The 23,151-nt window shown below is 47.4% G+C and overlaps 1 protein-coding gene across 1 annotated transcript; it reads left to right on the forward strand.

Annotated features, from left to right (window-relative positions):
* Window positions 1-494: 494 nt before the first annotated feature.
* LOC104304093 (pinopsin) lies at window positions 495-22,369 on the forward strand. Its single transcript, XM_009904801.2, has 4 exons — window positions 495-825; window positions 3,379-3,707; window positions 18,086-18,319; window positions 22,109-22,369. The coding sequence occupies exons 1-4, from the start codon at window positions 495-497 to the stop codon at window positions 22,367-22,369; spliced, it is 1,155 nt and encodes a 384-aa protein (XP_009903103.2).
* The last annotated feature ends 782 nt before the right edge of the window (window positions 22,370-23,151 follow it).

Below are 23,151 nucleotides of genomic sequence, written 5' to 3' on the forward strand. Positions count from 1 at the left end.
TGTTTCTTGAACACCTACAAGGATGGTGACTCCACCACCTGCTGGTACAGTTTCAGGCTATTTCCTCCTGTCCTATCACCTAGGGACAAGAGACTGATTCTCACTTCACTCTAGCCTCATTTCAGGTAGCTGTAGAGAGCAATGAGTCTCCTCTTCAGATCAAACGACCCCAGTTCCCTCAGCAGCTCCTCATAAGACTTGTGCTCTAGACCTCTCACCAACTTTGCTGCCCTTCTCTGGGGATGCTCTAGCATCTCAATGTCTTCCCTCTTCCCGACCCACAGCGCAGCAGCTGCTCCTTGTCAGGCTCGGCTCCTCCTAGCTGCTTTCCCGACCTACACCTGTGATGAGGTGGACTCCGGTCTCAGCTCCCTAGGCGGGGAGCGGAGGCCCTGGCGGCGCAGAGCAGGCGCGGCCCCTGCTGTGCACGGAGGCAGGGACCCACCGGTGGGCAGCGAGAGGAGGAGCAGCGGTGCTGCGAGGTCCCCACGGGGATGCCGGCTCCGTCCGCAGCCATCGCCGGCTGTGGGGCCGCGGCCGGTGCCCTAGAACCAGGGCATTGCCTGAGCCCCTCCGGGCGGCTGGCGGCTGCGGTCTGCCTGGGCACGGTGGGCAGCCTGGGTTTCTGCAGCAACCTGCTGGTGCTGCTGCTCTTCTGGCGTTACCGGGCTCTGCGCTCTCCCATCAACCTACTGCTGCTCAACATTGCCCTCAGCGACTTGCTGGTCTGCGCCCTGGGCACTCCGCTCGGGATGGCCCCCGCCCGGGACCGGGGCTCGCCGGGGGCCGCCTGTACCTGGCATGGCTTCGCCAACGCCCTCTGCGGTGAGTGGGACCCGTCCGGCACCGGGGGGTGGAAACAGGGAGGGCTGCGTGGAGATGTACCTGCGGGGGAAGGCAGGGCTGCGCCCGGAGGAGAGGGAACCAGGGACGGGGCAGCCCAAGCAGCAGTCCCCTGTGTGTGGGGCAGCCCCGACAGCTCCCGGGGAGCCCCAAACACGGCAGCACGGGTGCTTGTCTGCGAGTGTGCAGGTAGGAGAGCAGGGAAAGGATGGGCACAGATCTGTGTGTGAGGAGCAGTCCCCCGAGGATGCAAAAGGCACAGGACCGGGGTGAAATTTTCATAGTTTTGTTGATTTTCCGGGAGAAAAAAAAGCTCATAGCTCACCAGGCAGTCCTCGTTCTGGCTGCAGGGTGCACGTTTCTTGCAGTCACTGAAGAACTACACAGATTTTACAGAATGAAAAGAGAGCAGGCAGCTAGGAGTCCGGAAAGACAAAATTTATCTGAAGTCTCCTGGCTTCAGATCTGAGCTCAGGTCCTGTCTGCAGGAATGGCAGCACAGGGCAGACCAGGGCAGCGTTGCCCAACTCTGTTGTGGCTGGCCCAGGGATGCACACCTCAGGGCAGAGGGAATGAAGAACGAGGCAGATGAAGCCTCAGGATGCTGCCAGGCAGGGCAGTTGTGATGATGGTTCAGAGGAACCCTAGGAGCAGCCTAGCACACTGGAGGAGGGTGCAGAGCTCCTGGTCCCGGGGTGACTCCAGACAAGACAAACATGTCTGCAAAGTTAGGGAAGGCATAAAGAAGGAAAGAGCATCCTATGTGCACCTTTGCCTTCACCCAGCCTCTTCCTCATCTGCCAGGCAGGCACAGAGAGGGAGCCCCATGATGTGGTGGAGGTGGTAAGCTGGCTGTGGGGTCAGCAGGTATACAGCTCTGCCCCTGTGCTGTCCTCTCAGCTCGGCAGTGTTGCTAAAACTATAGAAAGAGAAGTTTAGAGCAATGTTACTTTGAGCTAAGTTTAACAATCTCATATATTCAAGCACTGGGAACAGTGCTGAGCATCTCTTGGTAAGTCTCCCCCTCAGCTATCACTTATATGGAAAGTTTACCAGTAGAGGCATCGCTCTGCCCTTCAGCAACAACCAGAGGAAAACACCTTAGCATCACAGCCAGGCTGTGCACCACTGCTTTAGGACACTCGCCACTCATAGCTACTTATACCATGCACAGCTACCACTTTGGCAGCTGCAGCTCAGATGCTCACTGCCACCTCTCTCCCTGATGAAGTTACACAGGGTAGCAAGCCAGCTTTGCATACCTGAAACCTTTATATGTCAAGGAAAATTTACAGAGTTCATCAGTGTCAGCCAGCAGCTCCAGCTGTATTCAGTAGTACTTGCCAGCATCACTTCCAAAATGTGGACTGGGTGGTGTGTGGAAGCAAAATCACAAACTGGTGTCAGCATTGGAAATTGCTTCTCCTGTTTTGCTGACTGTTACAGACATCTTCACGCATTAGATGTGAAATACTTTGCTGTAATGAGCAGCATTTTTTTTTCTTGGAATTACCTTAGGTTTCAAGCCCAAGCAACAAAGCTCCCAAGTTCCTCACACTCTTTCAGAAGTGGTGTAACAGCGAGACACACAGTTCTTGATTTTGACTTTGTGTTTTCCTTGGGAGTTTCAGACAGTCTACACAAAAAAACTCTTCTGGCTCTCACCAGGAGTTCTGTTTAAGTAGGTTCCTTCAACAGCACATGCCCTCTTCTCACTTCCACAGAACTGTCTTTTCTCTTCAACCCCCCACATTCACAACTGAAGTCACTTTTGTTCTTCCACAACATTTGTCCTTGCTCACATTTGTTATGAGAAGGCCACGTTCATGAGGTCCAGCACAACACATAGCCAGGGGGGTATGATGATGTTAGACCCCAGCACTCTTACGGATGCATGAAAACATCCAAGAAGTGTCTGGGGTAGTTTTAGCCTTCTTCCTTCACTATCTGTATGGGCTTCTTCACAAGTGTATGAGAAGTGTGGAAAGCTGTGTGAAGAGACTGGGATGGGAATGGACATTACCTGTTCCTCGCATACTTTTCTTGTGTGGGAGAGAGATATCTGGATAAAACCATAAATCCTAAGGACCAAAGAGCCATTGTCATCATTTCAGACAGCAGCAGTGATGTCTAAGGAAGCCTGCAAAGCTGGATAAGCCCTAAACTTTGGGAAATACAGCTATTTATCTGTAAACCTGAAGTCTTACAGGTGCACCAAATACCAACTGTGACAGAGAAGCCAGGATTATGCTGCAGGTCACACATGTATTCATGCAGACCGATGTGCTTAGTTATTAATCAGCATTTCTAACAGGCTTGCTTTGGCTGGGCATGTGGTTAAATATTCCTTGGCTTCTGGTGTGGGGAATCAGGCTCTCAGCAATTCTCCCTCTTAGGGGCACATCTCCAGCCTCAGCCCAGGTTTCCAAAGTCACTGCCATCAGTCTCCTCTTCAGCTTGAAATATTGTTTCAGAAGACAGATCAAAGCCTTGACTCAGCCACTCCTGCTAATGCACATGTATGCTTTGATGCAGGCATCGTCTCCCTCGTCTCCCTGGCTGTACTTTCTTACGAACGTTACTGCACCATGACAGGAACAACTGAAGCTGATACTACCAACTACAGGAAAGCATGGGCAGGCATTGTCCTGTCCTGGACATACTCCTTGATCTGGACTACCCCTCCTCTTTTTGGTTGGAGCAGCTACGGTCCAGAAGGATCAGGGGCAACATGCTCTGTGAACTGGCATTCAAATGATGCTAACAACATATCCTACATCATATGTCTGTTCATCTTTTGCCTTGTCATCCCCTTTGGCATTATTGTTTATTCATATGGGAGGCTGCTGTGCACTGTGAGGCAGGTAAGTAAATTCCTCAGCTGCCTTTTCACTGCAACCCCAAACCAACCAAAAACCAGTGACCGTTTTCCACCTTTATCGCTTCTCTGCTGCCACCCATAGCAGCTGGTTCTCCTGTAAATGTCCTGGTGACTGGCTCAGATCTACCAGAGCTTTGGAAATCACACTCAAATGTGAACAGCTGAAGTTCCTATGACAGGCCCACAGATGAGGGAAGTCTGTCAGACCATTCAAGATACTCCAAAATACCCATAATTACCTACCTTGATGAGATCAGTCCTAGGATTTAAATCCACAAGAGTCTATGGTGAGGTGAGCATCACTTGCATATTCAGAGGCTGTGTCATCAGGGCAGGGCATGGGATCTGTGATTTCTGAAGATCAGTCCTCCTTCAAAAATGTGAAAGTGAACCCTGCAAAAGAGAGTGGCTGGAAATGATGATGCAGAGGTTTTGGTACTCTTCTGAAGAGCATCTACATTTATCCACGAGTCCTAGGGAGTGATATATTAGTGCTGCCTGCTCACACTGTGGCAACACTGGGAGAGGGCCCCTCTTGTGGACCAGCCTCTGGGTAGGCAAGGACCAGGCAGCTCAACCTGGGCCACCTGCTCTCTCCCAGCCTAAAGTGTAGCTCTGCACTTGGACTCTGCACCCTAGAAGCCCACCCTGGGCTGGGCATCTTCTCCATCAGTGCCTAGCTTTGTCTCTGCTCATGTAGCAAGAGCCTGAAAGTCATGAGGGTATTAGATAAAAATCACAACCACACCTGCTGATGTAAATGTTTAACTTAAGCCTGGGAGCTCTGGGCAGAAGTAAACCAAATCAGCAGAAGTGTTTGAGTCAATTCCCACAGTTTCCCAGCCCATCACCTCATTACAGATACCTTCCATTCCCTGAGAAATTGATTTCAGTCCTCTTTGGTTGCTCTTTGCTGGGAACAGTGGCAGCTCCTGCAACACCATGGACCTGTTCCCCAAGCACAGGTCAGGGAATTGTTCTCACAGAACTATTTTTTCCCCATCTTTTGAAGATGCTTTTAGAGGTGCGGCTTGTTACAAGTCATTCACAGCAGCTAAGGGTGGACCAGATAATGCTTGCAAGAGAGGCTCTTCCTCTTCAGAGTGTTTCCATGGGCAAGAACAACAAGGAAGCCTGGTGGGAGGGCTGTTCTCCTCAGGATGGTTGTGCTGTCTGATGGTTGGAGTGATCTCCACTGCTTGGACAATCTTTCCAGGGCATGCGGAGGTTTTACTCCTACAGGGGCTGCATCTAGGATGGGGCACAGAAAGGTGTAAGTTTTCCTATGAAATACTGTTCCCACTGATGTAGCCATCATGTAACAGGTGAATTTTAAGCTCAGGAGGGCTATGGGTCTTCAGGACAGCTTTGGACACTTTCTTCAGGGTGAGCATTAGTGTGTGACCAGTTTAGGTGGCAGCAGGACTTCAAAGCTTTAGCAGAACCCTCTGCAAAGGCAGCAAGGGATAGGCTCTCCTTAGTGATATGAACTGGTCCTCCAAGGACTGCAGTGGCATGGAAAGGGGGCAAGGTGGTGGCAAGGGGCTATTACATCCCCAGGGGTGAGGAGGGCAAAGGGCTTGAGCTCTCTTTCCTGGGATGTCTGGTCCTGCAGGGACCCCAAACCAGGGGGAAATCATATGAAAATTATTCTCAGACAGGGAAGAGCAATTTTCCTGCAGTTTGTGCTAAGTCTGCACACAGGATGTGTTATATTTGTTGTGTGACTCTGTGGGATATGGCTCCTGAAGCCACAGCATGCAGGAGAAGAACTGGTTGTGAGGCTCAGCTTCTAACACTATCTTCATACCTGATTTGCCAGACCCATACTTCTGTCGGGATCTGAGTTATCCTTCCACAAAGCAGGATTTTCCATGAAGAGGGAAAGGCAAAACCAGCTGGTTCTACCAGATGCACCTGGGATCACTTGAGAAACCTGGAGAGCAAGGGGGAGAAGCTGTGAGGGAGGGGACGTGCTTCTCTCCTGCCCTCCTGCCCTGGACCTAGGCAGCACATCCATCACCAACAGGCTTCTCACAGCTGGTCACACTGCTGCTTATGCCCTGTAACAACAATGTGCAAAAGCAGCAAAATCTCTGATGTATGTAACAGTGAGGGGAAAAAAGACTGACCAAAATCAGCTTCACATGAAGCTAAATATTTAAGGAATTGAACAACAAACATTTGTGCTTTTAGACCTGACTTGGCCTCCCAGGACTGGGCCTATTCCCAAAAGGGATCTGCTAGCAGAAGCCTGCTGACTGAGGTTTGCTGCAAAGAACAAGGATGCTCCCCCTGTACTCATCACCGATGAGGCTGCACCTCAAATACTGTCTTTGATTTTGAGCTTCTCACTATGAGAACGACATTAAGGTGCTGGAGCACGTCCAAAGAAGGGCAACAAAGCTGGCAAAGGGTCTAGAGCACAAAGTCTTGTGAGGAGCAGCTGAGCAAACTAGGGTTAATTAGTTTGGAGAAAAGGAGTCTGAGGGGAGACCTTATTGCTTTCTACAACTACCTGAAAGGAGATTGGAGAGAGGTGTATGTGGCCCTCTTCTGCCACGTAACAAGTGCTAGGACAGCAGGAAATGGTCTGAAAGGGAGGTTTAGATGGGACATCAGGAAAAATTTCTTCAGCAAGAGAGTTGTCAAGCCCTGGGACAGGCTGCCCAGGGAAGTGATGGAATTGCCACCCCAGTGTGGTTTAAGAGACATGTAGAGGTGGTACCGAGGGATCCTGTTTAGTGGTGACCTTGCAGTGCTGTGTTAATGGTTGGACTTGAAATTAAAGATCTCTTGCAACCAAAACAATTTTGTGATTCTATGGTTCATAATTCCCTTGGTTTTGTTAGCAGACTCTGAAGAGCAGGGTTTTGTCTTTTACAGCCAAGCAAGCAGCTTCCCATGAGCACAGAGGATCTCATCCATGCTGCATGTCACAGCAGAGAAGCTTTAATCCCTCAGTTCAGATTGACTTAGAAGGTAAAAATTACAGAAGTGAATCAGAGCCTGGGAGACAGTCAACAACTAGGTTGAGTGAGTTGCAAAAGTGGAAAAGCAAATCCAACAACTGCTTATTGGTGCTGCTCGATATCTTCATAAGTGAGTCTGCAGATGACACCAAGCTGAGTGGTGTGGTTGACAGACAGGATGTCATACACTGGGGCCTGGACAAGCTTGAAAGGTGTGAACCTCAGGAGGATCAACAATGGCAAGTGCAAGGTCCTGCATCTGGGTCAGAAGAAACTCTCAGGCTGGGGGATGAAGGTGTTGAGAGCAGCCCTAACAAGAAGGACTTGGGGGTGTTGGTGCATGAAAAGCTGGCTATAAACTGGCACTGTGTGCTCACAGCCCAGAAAGCCAACTGTATCCTGGGCTGCATCCAAAGCAGCATGGACAGCAGGTTGAGGAAAGTGATTCTGACACTCCATACTGCTCTGATGAGATCCCACCTGGAGTACTGCATCCAGCTGTGGGACCCCCAGCATGAGACATGAACTTGTTGGGAGAAATCTGCCCCCAGAACAAAGTCATTTTATCATCAGTCAAAAAAAGATCAAGGAAGCCCAGCAAACCATAGAATTGTTTTGATTGGAAAAGCCCTTTAAGATCACCAAGTAAAACATGTTAACCCAGCACTGCCAGGTTACCACTAAACCATGTCCCTCAGCATTACACATCTTTTAAACCTCCAGGGATGATGGCTATCAATTCCCTGTTCCAGAGTTTGATAGCCCTTTTGGTGAAGTAATTTTTCCTGATGTCTAACCTAAATTAGCAAAGCCCAGATCTATCTTTCCACAGGAGCACCCCTCACAGCAGTCCTTGAAGCACTGGTCAACGTCCCCCCAAGTCTGCCAGTGAATGCAAGTTAGATATCAGCAGCAGTTGCCTTGAGAGAGTGCCTTCTCACCCCTCAATCCTCTAATGACTGGTCTCCTGGGCTTGGCAGAGAAAAATATCCCAAAACCTCAAGTCTGGGAGCAAGAATCACTGCTTCACCCTTACAGGAGGATTGTGACCAACCTCCCCTACCCTGGCATCAAGTCTGCACCTGAAGGGGTTCCTACTTGCTCTTTGATCTCAGTTACAAGTAGATAGGCAGGGAGCTGAAAGGAGAGCAGAACCATTTCAAGCCTAATGCAGCATTACCTCACACACCACAGGCTTTCCATGATAGCAGCCAAGTTTCACCCCCAAAAAATCAAATACTGGGCCTGAGTGTCCTGGAAGATACAAGAGACACCACCACATGGCCAGCTGTCTTGATTCACAGGGAGGGCTCCCTCTTTGCTAGGAAAAGAGGTTTAGCTCTGCAAACACTCCACACAGAGGAGCTCAAGAGTCTTCTCTGAGACATCCTGTAATTGCACAGGTCCCAGTTAAGACTGCACATCAGCACAGAACTGCTGTACAGATATCCTTGGCTGTTAGCACACACGCTCACACTAGTTCATTCTGTTTCATTTACTTTTATAAATGTGCCCATCTTGGAACACAGCAATTGCTTGTGCCCTTTGAGAGACCTGTTCTGAGTACCTCAGTCCCCTGGAAAGTGAGACACTAGGACATCCTTCCTCAGGGGCACCATCAGACACAGACTTTTGCATGCCAGCACTGACCCTGCCCACCTGGATACCACAAAGACACTCTGGGCAGTCTTGGGCGAACATAACCTGAGGCTGCTACTCTGCTAATGTTTCATTTTATATCTAGAGATCACACAATGCTTGAGAAAATCTTCACTCTCAGTGAGAAGTACATGTTGTCATCACAGTTATTCCCAAATAAAGCATCAAAGAAAGATGCAGAAGGAGGGGAATCAAACCAGTATGAATGTAGCGGTGAAACACTTCAATATTCATTCTCACTGACAGAGGTGCTGTGTGGATTAATACCTCCAAAGGGCACACTTCCTTGGAACTGTAAATATTTCCTGCTTCACACAGTTAAGTGCCCCAAAGCCTAGAAGCACACCTGCTGTGTCACAGAAAACTCAACAGGAAAAGGGTGAGACAAGATAGAGAACCAAGAAACATCCCAGCAGCACTGCCCTGTGCCCCACACTTGGTACTCAAGCTTCTGCAAATATCAACCATTCTGATATTTAAAATAATTAACCCCTTTTAGTGACACAAGGCTTCTCCTTACAATTAACAGATCCCTCTATGTTTACAAAGGTAAGTGAGGAACTAAATTTAAATCTAAGTTTTAATCTTAAATCACACAGACCACCCTTCTGAGGACAGAGGTAAGTGCAAGAGGATGCTGTGAACACTTGGAGGACATCTATGAAGTACAGAGCTCTCTTCCTTGCACAGCACAATGCTCTTACTATCATCTTCCAATGCCTTCCAGAGATGAGAACAATTACTATAACAGAGGTGAAAAATGTCAGCACAGCAAATGGAAATGAATTTCTCCTTCCCTACCTCTTGCCTCCCTACAACCTTTGTCAAAGGGCTGTGTTAGTATTGGAAACCAGAGTTTCCAGAGAGCAATCCATAATGGTGAGGCCAGGTCTCTCTGCTTGCCCAGTAATGGTCCCTGCAGGACTGTGCAATTCCCTTCAAATGGGACACAGCCCAAGACCATCTTCTTTTGGTTACAGTCAGTTTGAAGTGCTTTTGGCCAATTTCCCACAACATTGTTCCTGTTAATATACTCACCATGGGAGATTTTCCACAGCTTGTGTTTATTGGAAGAGATTTGTGAAGAATCTTCACCTAACTCTTCCAAGCTGGGCAGCACTGAGAGTCAAACATTTATTTGGACCTACCAAAAGGGATCTGGTAGTTTGCCCTCCATGCAAACAGGCAAACTTGAGGTATTCTGGCATAAACCCATCTCATGAAGGTGTATGCTGCATTTAGGTTTGATGTTGTGTGGCTTTGAATACACATTAGAGAGATTTGAGAGCAAAAGACATTCTGCACATCATGAATGGTTGTACTGTTTGTCAGCTGGTTCCCTTCCCCTGTAGCACAGCAGAATGCGATCACAGAATCACACAGAATCACCAAGGTTGGAGGAGACCTCAAAGATCATCAAGTCCAACCTGTCATAGACCTCATGACTAAACCATGGCACCAAGTAGATGTGAGTCTCTACAACACTGCAAAGTGACAAGATGCTCAGATCAGCCCAAACAGTGCCTCAGTAACTGAGGCAGCACAGGGTGGCTCGAAAATTTGATTGTTGCCATGAACTGCTATCAAGCTCACCAACAAAAAGTATTAATCTGGTTGAACACTTTGTATTTTTAGGGTGTCATCTCTTAGCTGTGTAACTCAAACATTTGCTCTTGACTCTACCTGGCCAAGAAGTGGGCACAGAGGCAGAGTAGGTGAGAGCAGGGACCTTGAATGGAGGAAGATCACTTCCCAAGTGAATTTTTGGTGGCTTTAGTTTGGCTCCCTAAGCCTACATCTCTCCTGCCAAAAAGAAAAAAAACAAACAAACAAACATGGAATTCTGGTTGGAATTAATTATCAGTCTGAGGCAATAGCAATTTCTTACAGATGTTTTATCCCTCCCTATGCGTGAGGTGTTCCATAGCACATATCCATAAAATCACACTCAGTCTCAGGCAAGAACCCAAACGCCAAGAATGCTGCTGTAGTGGAAGAAACGTGCAACTGCTACTGTGTCGCCACAGTCTTCCACCTGCAGACATGCTGTCTGAGAATACATAGAATACATACATAGAATAAACCAGGTTGGAAGAGACCTTCAAGATCATCGTGTCCAACCCATCAACCAATCCAACACCACCCAAACAACTAACCCATGGCACCAAGCACCCCATCAAGTCTCCTCCTGAAAACCTCCAATGATGGCAACTCCACCACCTCCCCAGGCAGCCCATTCCAATGGGCAATCACTCTCTCTGTATAGAACTTTTTCCTAACATCTAGCCTGAACCTCCCCTGGCGCGGCCTGAGGCTGTGTCCTCTTGTTCTGGTACTGGCTGCCTGGGAGAAGAGACCAACATCCGTCTGTCTACAACCTCCCTTCAGGTAGTTGTAGAGAGCAATAAGGTCACCCCTGAGTCTCCTCCTCGCCAGGCTAAGCAACCCCAGCTCCCTCAGCCTCTCCTCACAGGGCTGTGTTCCAAACCCCTCACCAACTTTGTTGCTCTTCTCTGGACTCGTTCCAGCAAGTCAACCTCCTTCCTAAACTGAGGGGCCCAGAACTGGACACAGGACTCGAGGTGCGGCCTAACCAGTGCAGTGTACAGGGGCAGAATGACCTCCCTGCTCCTGCTGGCCACACTGTTCCTGATGCAGGCCAGGATGCCATTGGCCCTCTTGGCTGCCTGGGCACACTGCAGGCTCATGTTCAGCCTACCATCAACCAGCACCCCCAGGTCCCTCTCTGCCTGGCTGCTCTCCAGCCACTCTGACCCCAGCCTGTAGCTCTGCATGGGGTTGTTGTGGCCAATGTGCAGAACCCGGCACTTGGATGTGTTCAATCTCATGTCCTTGGACTCTGCCCATCTGTCCAGCCTGTCGAGGTCCCTCTGCAGAGCCTCTCTACCCTCCAGCAGATCAACTCCTGCCCCCAGCTTGGTGTCATCAGCAAATTTACTGATGATGGACTCAATGTCCTCGTCCAGATCATCAATAAAGATGTTAAAGAGCACAGGGCCCAGCACTGATCCCTGTGGCACACCACTAGTGACTGGCCACCAGCTGGATGTGGCACCATTCACCACCACACTCTGGGCTCGGCCCTCCAGCCAGTTCCTAACCCATCGCAGTGTGCTCCCATCCAAGCCATGTCTTCTTTCCTGGAAGTCCTGAGGAAGGTTTCCCAACCTTGAGAATAACTGTATATTTTTTTTTGTTCCTGAAACTAATACCAACTATTTTAAATCACTTTCCATCTCTGCTCCCCACCACTATCTCAGCCATGCTTGGGCTGAGAAGAGTCTCCTCCCAACTTCAAAGCAAAGTGGGGAAGCTCTGCTTGTCCCCACAGAAGGTAGTGGTGTATTTCTATGACTTTGGGAGGGCTGATAAACCTCTTCCATCTCACATCTTATACAAGGAATAACACCCAAGGAAGTAGCATGCAGAAAAATGTATATACACATTTCAGCATGTCCTAGGAGTTACCCTCTTGCACACAGGGAAGGCATGGACCTGAACAAGCCCAGCCAGCTGGGACCTTGCTTAGTTGACGTTGTACAAGGGACACTAGAAAAAATTTGGCTTTTGACTCAGAAGAAGAAAGTTGGGGTTTTGTCATCAGGGCACTGACACAGCTAAGTCTCACAAGATGTTAATTTGCTAGATCTAGACCAGGTAAGCAGCACACTAGAAAATGGGAGAGGCAAACAAGTACTGTTGCTGCTTTTTGCAGGAAGCAATTTTAAGTCCTGTCTCCTGTTTTCTTCTCTGTCTTTCCCAGTGCTGTGCTGCAGTTCAACCCACTGGGGCCAAACCCATTACACCAATCAAAAAATTGGGTTTGTGGGGTAAAAGCAGAAGGTCTGCCAGGAGCAAAACACTCCTTCCATGGACTAGCATTGAAACAGAAACCATGAAGTTGGCAACTTGCTTTTCTCACTCTTGTTTTCATGATAAGGCACTGGAAGAATGGGAATTTTAAGAAATCCTAAGCTCTGAATCAAAGATACTATTTTTTTGCTATAAATGCAGGTTACATGTCTCTACATCTTATAATTGCAGCAAGCAGCTTCTAAACATAATTCAAAGACTCTGAAGTTAGGAGGGATAAAACCAACCAACCAACCAAACTTTCTTCAAAATAAAATCTAACCTGATCTTACAACATTCTGGATAGTAGCATCAGATATTTATTTTCCTTGATAAGCATCAGTGACACTCTTATTAGGAGAGACCATGAGCTACTGTTAAACTGGCTCTCCTGTCACTGCCACTGTTTCAAAGATTCAAGGGAATTCTCATCAGACCCCAGCAATAGCTGCTAAGGTTAACAGCTTAGCTTTCTGCAAGCACCCTGTTGACTTACTGTTTAAAGCTTTCTGCTGCAAGGAGGTGCAAGGTCCTGCACTTGGCATTTTATCACACCAAGAGGTTTCACGGACTCTGAATCTCCTGCTCACCAGGCTCCCTTGGCAGTGTGCTTTGTGCACAGGGTGCATCTGATGTCATTTTAACATCCTTACAGCCCTTTCCAAAGAGCACACAGACGTATTGATGTGCATGTCCATGAATCTCCTGACCTGAGTTACTAGCATCAGCCAAATATAGACAGCACAGTAAAACTTCAAAGGGTTGAGTTGCCCCTGAAGCATCCAACATATCTACTACAAATCCACTGCCTTCATTTATCAGTTCTTAAAAGCAGGGCACAAATGGATGTGCAGGGACCATCAGGAAGTCTCACATCCACTTCAGAAGAAATTGCATTGCCAGTACCTTAAAGGCCAATCCAATTTAATTGCAACATTATTAGGTTGTAGTCTGGTTCTCTAGTATGTAGTCAAGTAACTGCAGCTATTGATTGGCCAACGCATCTGATTTCATAGCTGCCAGACACTATTCCTTGATGCACAGGCAGTGAAGTGTGAAGATGGCTCAGTTGCTACCACAGCAGTGCAATGTCTGCAACACCCATGTAGAGCAATGCAGCAGCTCACATCAACCAGCAGCCTCAACTGCTGCCATCACATACCCACTTTTCTGGAGAGTATTATCCCCTCTATTCTAACTTTTATCAATAATCATCTTCCTAACCCTGTGAGTGTCCTCGTCACCTCTCCAAGCTCTAAATACTCTGGTGGTTTCTCACACACAGGGAGAGGGAAAAAAAAAAGAAAATAAAAATAAAAAGAGGACTCACTCCTTTGAGCTTCTCAGAACATCCAAGGCATTCAGGAATTTATCCTGAGCTCCATAGCTCAACCACCCAGGAGCTGTGGGTATACTCAGCTGTGTTCTCTAGTCCTGGATGTTACTGAGCAGTTTCCATACCCATTGCTGAAACCACATATTTTACTTTCCTAGCAATGTGATGACTCTGTTATTTCTGCACAGTGTGTGTCAGCAATATCAGCCAGGAATTTGCTGTGTGCATAGTGACCTCTATTTAAACCTGTTCTTACTGTGTGGTGCATTAGTCTTTCGTCTCTGTCCTTCTCCTGTCCATGACGACCAGTGCCACATCATACAAACACTATTTGTGAGCATTTCCTCTCCTGGGAGGATGGAAGTGTTAAGTTCCAATTATGGTCAATGAAAAAAAAAAAAAAAAGAATAAAAAAGAGGCAAATTAATAATTTCTTCAGGCTGAATCACCACCCAGAGGTGTCTCTTTGCAGCAGGAAACAAAGTAACTTAGCTAGTAAGTGATAGATCGTAGCATAAGGATTGTCCTACTGTGTTCACCGCCATCTCCATCATGGGTCCTGCTAACAGCAGAAGTTAATACACAACACAGACAGGTCATGGTTTATAATGCTCCAGGAGAGGCAAACAGGCAGCACAAACTCCTGCTGCATCCACCAAAGCCCTGAAGTTGTGGGTCACATTAAGGAGAGTGCATAATTCCATCAGCTCATATAAAAATGCCTATATAATGTATGGGATTTAAATACCTCATTGACCCCAGTGTTTGGCAGCTTGATGATTGTGCTTCAGCTGAGTGTTAGTTGAAGAGGGCATTACAGTGAGTTCTCAGACATAGAGGACAGCTTCCATGCAGAATGAGTGCACAGTAACTTTTCCAGCACATTAACCTTCTCTTGGTTCGCGTCAGTTGTCATGGAATGTAACTCCAGCCCACCAGGAACTCTCTCTTTACTACTGAGCAATGGTTCCCATTGCCAACCTTCTACTGCATTGCCCATGGCAGGGACTGAATGCTGAACACAGCCCAGGAAAGCTGTGGTCAGGACCTTAACTGGGTATAGCAGACATCTGCAGAGATTTAGGATACACAGAAAGAGATGTGGAGACCAAACAAGATACCAGCTAATCTCTGCTAAAAGGTCCTCAGTGGGAAATATTTCCAGAGTCTTCCTCTCACATCCAGCCAAAAGAAGCAGGATGGTTTTGATCCAGAAAACACCCAGAACACATTTGTCTTCTTTGACCTCACCTGAAGGAAAAGGAGAGGATCATTGTGTTGCCTTCTCTAAAATCATAGAATCAATAAGGTTGGAAAAGACCTTAGAGATCATCAAGTCCAAGCTATCATCCAACATCTCATGACTAACTAAACCATGGCTTCAAGTGCCACGTCCAACCTGTTTTTGAACACCTCTAGGGACAGTGACTCCACCCAATACAGGCATTACCCTTAGCTTTGGTAATTTGAAGACAGAAAAGATGAGCTTTGTTTTTCCTCAAGCCATTACTCACCACCTGTCCTGGGCATCTCCTGGTCTCAGGAAGGCATAGAGAAATTCAGACTTTGCATGGGGATAAGAGACTCTGGCATATACCTGCCTCTTCCTCTCCACACCTCTTCTCAAGAGGGAAAGAATCCAGTGCATGCAACGCAAAATGCAGCTCCTCTTCCAATTCCAGCCCCATACCCATGTGCCCAGTCCAGCTGTTTCTGCTGCACAAAGCCTGAGCAGCTTGTAAAGCTTTATACCAAGTTTGGGCAGATTTTCAAAGTAAATGAAGACAGAGAAAGTGTCATACAGAATTCCTATCAACTCCATGAAACACAACATATGAAGGAAAAAAGTGAGCTTTCTGTCTGAGGTGTCTGTGAACCTGCCTGAGCTACTGATGCCTGTGGGTGTCTGAGTGCAACATTCACCTCTCACTACTGGAAATATTTTGATTAACAACTTTGTTTGGTATTTGCCACAAGGCACTTTTTTCCTTCTTTTATATCACAGACAAGTGTCATAGAAGATTTCATTTGCACATTAACAGGATATTTCTAAAGTACTTAGTATAAGAGTAATAGGAACATCTGTAATTCCCTCACCAGGCAATTATAGGCATGTTCTCCTTTTTCAGTGGTTTGAGTTTGGTTTTTAATTAGTCTCAAGGTGACTTGCAGCACACAAATATATCCTGTAGAACTGCTTGTAACACTTAGTTTCTCCTGCTTACTGCAGCACTTTGCAGCATTACACAACCATCAGCAAAAGTCCAGTTTTCAAAACATACAGAAACCTAGGAAACAGAGTTGGTGAGGCAGAGGACAGCGCTACTTACCTGCTGTATGACTGACTTATGAATATGCCTGAGGCCCAGGCCCAGAGAAGGAGCCTATTGTGAATCAGTTGAAATCACAGTATCACAGTATCACTAAGGTTGGAAGAGACCCCAAGGATCATCAAGTCCAACCTGTCTTGATAGACCTCACAACTAGACCATGGCACCAAGTGCCACGTCCAATCTCCTCTTGAACACCTCCAGGGACGGTGACTCCACCACCTCCCTGGGCAGCCCATTCCAATGACGAACGACTCGCTCAATGAAGAACTTTCTCCTCGAGTCTAAACCTCCCCTGGCACAGCTTGAGACTGTGTCCCCTTGTTCTGGTGCTGGTAGCCTGGGAGAAGAGACCAACCCCTTCCTGTCTACAACCACCTTTCAGGTAGTTGTAGAGAGCAATGAGGTCACCCCTGATCCTTCTCTTCTCCAGGCTAAACAATCCCAGCTCCCTCAGCCTCTCCTCACAGGGCTGTGCTCAAGGCAGCTCCCCAGCCTTGTTGCCCTTCTCTGGACACATTCAAGTGTCTCGATGTCCTTCTTAAACTGAGGGGCCCAGAACTGGACCCAGTACTCAAGGTGTGGCCTAACCAATGCAGAATACAGGGGCACAATGACCTCCCTGCTGCTGCTGGCCACACTATTCCTAATACAGGCCAGGATGCCATTGGCCCTCTTGGCCACCTGGGCACACTGCTGGCTCATGTTCAGGTGGGTGTCAATCATCACCTCCAGGTCCCTCTCTGTTTGGGAGCTCTCCAGCCACTCTGACCCCAGCCTGTAGCTCTTCATGGGGTTGCCATGGCCAAAGTGCAGCACCTGGCACTTGGACTTGTTAAACGCCATCCTGTTGGACTCTGCCCATCTGTCCAGTCAGTCGAGGTCCCTCTGCAGAGCCTTTCTACCCTCTAACTGACCATCATCTGAAAACTCTTCCAGAGGATTCATAGGAGAAAGATCTCTGAAATTCTTGTCCTTCATGTTCTTGCCTGTTTCCTGTCCTTCTTCAGTGGCCTCTGGGTACAGATGAATTCTTCCTTGACTGCACTGGTGCATTGTTACTGGTAGGATTCAGACAAGAAGTCATCAAGGGACAGTTAGACCAGGCAAGTTGCCCTTTCTTCCCTCCTACCCAAGATATTTACATTAAATATTATGTAATTTGGAGAAGGCTCAAGAAGTATTCTGTGGGAAAAAAATTGGCTGCTGTCTACACAGAGCCTATATCTGTGGCTGACCTCCAGCAGTTACTTTCTCACCTGAGGATCCCTCCGTCGGGAAATCAGGAAAAGGAGAAAAGACTCACAAGTTGAAAAGAAAACAAATTTAATGAAATGGCCAAATTAACACCAATGTAACTAGAAGGTATAAGTTATACTCTCTGCAGCAGTCACAACCAGGAAGGCAGTCCTCAAGAGCTGGAGGGAAGAAACAAAGAAGGGGGAACAAAAAAACCACAAACCAGCTAAAAACACCTCTCTCCTTAGCAATCTTCCTCCTTTACCGTGGGTGTGTTGCTAATGGTCTGGGATACACCTGTGAGCCAACTCAAGTCAGCTGTGCTGCCTGACTCAGGACTACTAATGGCCTGCAGCCCATGGCTGGCTTAGGATTCTGTCCCAGCAACACTAAGACAGTTGCTTATGGCATATGATTCACTGGGTTAAAAAAACCTGGCTGGATGGCATGGCCCAAATAGTGGTGGTGGTGAAGGGAGTTAAATCTAGTTGGCAGTCTAGTGTTGTTCCCCAGGGTTCATCTTAAAGCCTGTTCTCTTTATCAAGAAGGACACTTCTTTAAGAAGGACATTGATGTTCTGCAGTGTGCCCAAAGAAGGGCATCAAAATTGGTGTAGAGCACAAGTCCTGTGTCACCATCCCTGGTGGTATTTGAAAGATATGCAGATGGGGTGCTGAAGGACATGGGTTTAGTGGTGACTGGTCTATTCCAACTGTGATGCCCCTGATTCTGGATGGACAGCACTATCACTAACCCTATTGCAATTTTTCTGCTCCAGCTGCTAAAACCCCTGCCCACAATGGCCAGCTCCTCTTCAGGCAACAAGATTTCAGGTGATCCTGCTATCTTCCACCCAGCCATTAGTGCATTTAGTTCTGGAGCTCCCATGCACAATCTTCTGCTCCCAGTATGAACAGTGCTAATGCTATATTAATGCCTCTCTTCCACCCAGGTGAGCAGCATCAATAAAGGGATGGTCCGGAGCCGGGAGCAGCGCATCCTGATCATGGTGGTGGTGATGGTAATTTGCTTTCTTCTTTGCTGGCTGCCATATGCAATTGTGGCACTTATAGCTACTTTTGGGAAACCTGGTTTCATGACTCCTGCTGCTAGCATCATCCCATCCATCCTTGCCAAAAGCAGCACAGTCTACAACCCCATCATTTACATATTTCTGAACAAACAGGTAAGTAAAATGTTGCCCTTATGTTTACTCAGATTCAGTGTATGCAAGAAGTAAGAAAATAACAAGGGGAAATAAATTGTATGGGCAATATCTCTGAAAAATCAGGTAAGAGGGAGAAGCACTGTAATCTACAGGAGATAGCTTGACAGCTGAGGCAGCTTTCATTTCCCTCTAATTTCATGGTATTTCTAAACCAATTCCCTGTCCAGGCTTCCCTGCACGCTCTGATTTGTGGAATGTTCAGAAATCTCTAATCAGGTTGGATAAAAATCAGAGAACAGGCCAGATAAAATAATATTCATGTTGAACAAATGGCCTCCAGGCAAAGGGTAGGCCTCCAGGCAAACAGGTAAAAGAGACTTAGGCTGTAACAGAAATGTACTGTGGATTAAGCAACCACAGAAAGAAGCTTGTTAGGACACTCATCCACCCACAAAAATTCATCTACGAGGGGAGGGGAAGGGAATGTAAATACAAGGACAATTGAAATTTATAGTAAATCAAATATATATATCTGCACACACCTTATATCTAATACAATGACATGAAAAATGATTGTTTTCTGTACAAAGGAAGTCTGGCATTCCTCTGAAAATTTGGTTTCTAATTAAAAAAACAAAATAAAGGAAAAAGAAAAAAGGAATTTTGGTTCACAGTATCACAGTATCACAGTAACTAAGGTTGGAAGAGACCCCAAGGATCATCAAGTCCAACCTGTCCCAACAGACCTCATGACTCGACCATGGCACCAAGTGCCACGTCCAATCTCCTCTTGAACACCTCCAGGGACGGTGACTCCACCACCTCCCTGGGCAGCACGTTCCAATGACGAATGACTCGCTCAGTGAAGAACTTTTTCCTCACCTCGAGTCTAAACCTCCCCTGGCACAGCTTGAGACTGTGTCCCCTTGTTCTGGTCCTGGTTGCCTGGGAGAAGAGACCACCCCCTTCCTGTCTACAACCACCTTTCAGGTAGTTGTAGAGGGCAATGAGGTCACCCCTGATCCTTCTCTTCTCCAGGCTAAACAATCCCAGCTCCCTCAGCCTCTCCTCATAGGGCTGTGCTCAAGGCCTCTCCCCAGCCTTGTTGCCCTTCTCTGGACACGTCCAAGTGTCTCAATGTCCTTCTTAAACTGAGGGGCCCAGAACTGGACCCAGTACTCAAGGTGTGGCCTAACCAATGCAGAGTACAGGGGCACAATGACCTCCCTGCTCCTCCTGGCCACACTATTCCTAATACAGGCCAGGATGCCATTGGCCCTCTTGGCCACCTGGGCACACTGCTGGCTCATGTTTAGGCAGGTGTCAATCAGCACCCCCAGGTCCCTCTCTGTTTGACAGCTCTCCAGCCACTCTGACCCCAGCCTGTAGCTCTGCATGGGGTTGCTGTGGCCAAAGTGCAGCACCGGGCACTTGGACTTATTAAATGCCATCCCGTTGGACTCTGCCCAGTTGGTCGAGGTCCCTCTGCAGAGCCTTTCTACCCTCTAACTGACCAACATCTGTTCCTAACTTGGTGTCATCTGCAAACTTGCTGATGACTGACACAACCCCCTCATCCATATCATCAATGAAGATGTTAAAGAGCATGGGGCCCAGCACTGATCCCTGGGGGACGCCACTGGTGACTGGCTGCCAGCCGGATGTGGCACCATTCACCACCACTCTCTGGGCTCGGCCCTCCAGCCAGTTCCTAACCCAGCACAGAGTGTTGCTGTCCAAGCCACGAGCTGACAGCTTAGACAGCAGTTTACTGTGGGGGATGGTGTCAAAGGCCTTGCTGAAGTCCAGGTAGACCACATCCACAGGCCTCCCCACATCCACCAGACAGGTCACCTGATCATAGAAGGAGATCAGGTTGGAGAGGCAGGACCTGCCCTTCCTAAATCCATGTTGGCTGGACCTGAGCCCTTGGCCATCCTTGGTTGATGCAAGAATTATGTGCAACTCCTCAAAAGCCCTTTTCCCCTGCAAGCAATTCTGCTGAGGAGAAGCAGCATAATTTTTTACTTGGCTGTTGATAGCAAGTAGTGTCAGAGCTTGTTGCTATCAGGCATGTTGTACAGAAAGTTACTAATAAAGCTGGTTTGGACTCTCGGTGCTAGAGAGATCAGCACTCAGAATTTGACTGTGCAGTTGTAGGGAGCCCATGCAGACAGTTCATAAAATCTAAAATACACATTTCTCCTGCTATGGGCAGCTTCATGCAACAGCCTTCTCCCACCTCAGACACAAAGTAGCTGAAACTGAAAAAAGTCCCTCAAATAACAGATGGCAAACAAACCCCACCTGAGCACTTAAACCAAGCACATTACCCAGCTTTTCATCTTCCCACTGGTCAAACACAAATCAAACTAGCCAATATTGCTTTTATTGGCAATTCAATTAGCTCAGTCCCTGCCAGGCTTTTAGTAATGGGATATATCAATAACCTGGCCACAGGCTAGCATGAGCAATCTGTCAGCACTCCCTGAAGCCTTCATGCTGCAGCAGACTGATGTGTTTGCATCTGAATACACGGTCAGCTCAGGCAGGTAGCAGGCTCCTGCTCCTCTTAGTGCAATGCACTGCTTTCTCCTCTTGTCGTTTTCTTTTGCTTTGTGTATTTTAAATTCCATCTGTTTCCACCATAGTTCACAGAAACCTTTCAAAGACTAAACTTGACCAAATGCTGCTTTCCATACCACCTGCCTCTTCTGCTTCACCTCTCACAGGGGCTTACACCTTGAGCCAAATGCAGACCCAAAAAACACACCCAAGCAGAATGGGTTGCCAAGAGAGGTGGTGGAGTCACCATCAGTAGAAGTGTTTAAAAAGAGACTGGATGAGGCACTTGGTGCCATGGTTTAGTTGATGAGATGGTGTTGGGTGATAGGTTGGACTGGATGATCTCAAAGGCCTTTTCCAACCTGGTTAATTCTGTATTCTGTATTCTGCATACTAAGCCTGAAATCAGACTGGAAAGGATTTAGTCCTTTCCATTCATAGAATCATAGAGTTCTTTCTGGTTGGATAAGACCTCTAAGATCATGGAGTCCAACCATTGACCCAACACCACCATGTCCACTAAAGCATGTCCCAAATTGCCATAACTGTGCTTTTCTTGAACACCTCCAGGGATAGCGACTCCACCACCTCCCTGGGTAGCCTATTCCACTGCCTGCTCGATAGCAGGAATAAAAACACAGGATGAGTGCCACAGGCCTGTCCAAAAATTTAGTTTCTAGCTATCTCCCCTCTGGACTTTTTAACTAATTAAATTATAAATGGATCTAAAAAACTGATTTAAAATCCCAGTTGCCCCAAATTAAACACAGCACCCAACCTGCAAGTAAGCAAAACACCTGAACACATCTGGATTGTAGCACTTAACCTATCCTCTGTAGTGCTGAAATACCTGAGTGGTGCTGACAGTGCTAGGGTTCAGCCAAAATCACTTATTTTATTTCCCTTGGGTCTATTCTTCTCTCATTGATGTGCCCAGTTTGTGTGCCCAGACGAAGGGAAAAGGCAAACAGCTCTTCCCCCCAGCTCCTGCTCTCCACGACTCTGTCCCACCTCAGCTTGTAGAGGCTTTGATCACAGCAGAAGCTCTCACTTAGCACAGAGAGATCATGATTCTACAAAACATTTCAACTTCTAATACAAAATCTTACCACATACATGTGCTTTTTTTCCTGGATTGCTGCAGAAACTTGAATATAAATACCATAAAATTAAGCCAGTCTAATAAAAAGTGAAATGAATGCAATCTCTGCTGACCCACTGCTCTCCACTTGTGTGTGTTAGTTTTACAGGTGCTTTTTGGCACTCCTGAGATGCAACAAAGCAACCATGAACTACAGCAACAAGTCCTTGCCCAGGTCCTGCCACATGCTCCAGCAGGTACAGGACCACACTGTCCCCACAGTGGCTGCCTTGGCTGGGCAGCCCTCAGATGAGAGCCTGGACCTCACTGGGAACATGCACCCACCTCTGGAAGACACCCTAAAGGTTGGAAGAGCCATGTCAATGGCTCAGTGCAGCTCTGGAGCTGAGCTGCCAGGCTGACACCAGGGACTGCCACTGCCTTTGGGGAACTGGAGTCCAAAGGGGAAGAGCTTTGGCCAAATAACCTCAGTTTGTGGCTTTGTTTCTAATGAAGAATTACCTATCTGCTTCCTCAGAGGTTGTTTTCATCAATAAGCATTTCCCTGTTTCTCAAAGCCTCTTCCTAATGCTGGAAATTTCATGGCAGTTTTGGAAGACAAAATTAAACCCCACAGATGCCTCAGGAAAAAAATAAAATTAAAAACTAAAGGTCAAACAATCAAACCCAAGTTTTAAAGACTTTCTGCAAAAATTTAACCAACCCAAACCCCTAAACCTCCCCAGGGATGGTGAGTCCACCACTGCCCTGGGCAGCCTGGTCCATGGCTTGACTTTACTTCCAGAGAAGAAATCTTACCTAATGTCCAACCTAACCTTCCTCTAGTGCAATTTGAGGCTATTTCCTCTTGATCTATATTTTATGCAGAATAGTCCCAGTCACCCCACCAGGGAAGCTCATGGGGACCTTTTACAGGCTCTTCCTGGACCATCTTTGGGAACTGAAGTGACAGACGGTATCTTCCACAAACAGAAAATTGTTGGAAAGCCTCAGAAGTACAGCTGGAGGAAGAATTAAAACCAAACATGGAACAACCTTCTGTCTCATTAACTCTGAGCACAATCCCAATATTTTGACAAAGTTAGTCATCCCAAACAGGAAAGAAAATGTGAAATGGCACCATTTGGTGGAGAATGACTACAGGAAAATGCCATCTTTCAGATGAAAGATGACTTCACAGTGA

This window comes from Dryobates pubescens, chromosome 13, assembly GCF_014839835.1.
Source record: "Dryobates pubescens isolate bDryPub1 chromosome 13, bDryPub1.pri, whole genome shotgun sequence".
Classification (NCBI taxonomy): Eukaryota; Metazoa; Chordata; class Aves; order Piciformes; family Picidae; genus Dryobates; species Dryobates pubescens.

What these genes read in the sequence shown, in the direction of transcription:
- LOC104304093 (XM_009904801.2), top strand. Translation starts at nt 495, where the DNA reads ATGCCGGCTCCGTCCGCAGCCATCGCCGGCTGTGGGGCCGCGGCCGGT. An exon ending in TGCTGTGCACTGTGAGGCAG is followed by an intron (nt 3,708 to 18,085) that starts GTAAGTAAATTC and finishes TCTTCCACCCAG; the next exon opens with GTGAGCAGCATCAATAAAGG. An exon ending in ACATATTTCTGAACAAACAG is followed by an intron (nt 18,320 to 22,108) that starts GTAAGTAAAATG and finishes TGTGTGTGTTAG; the next exon opens with TTTTACAGGTGCTTTTTGGC.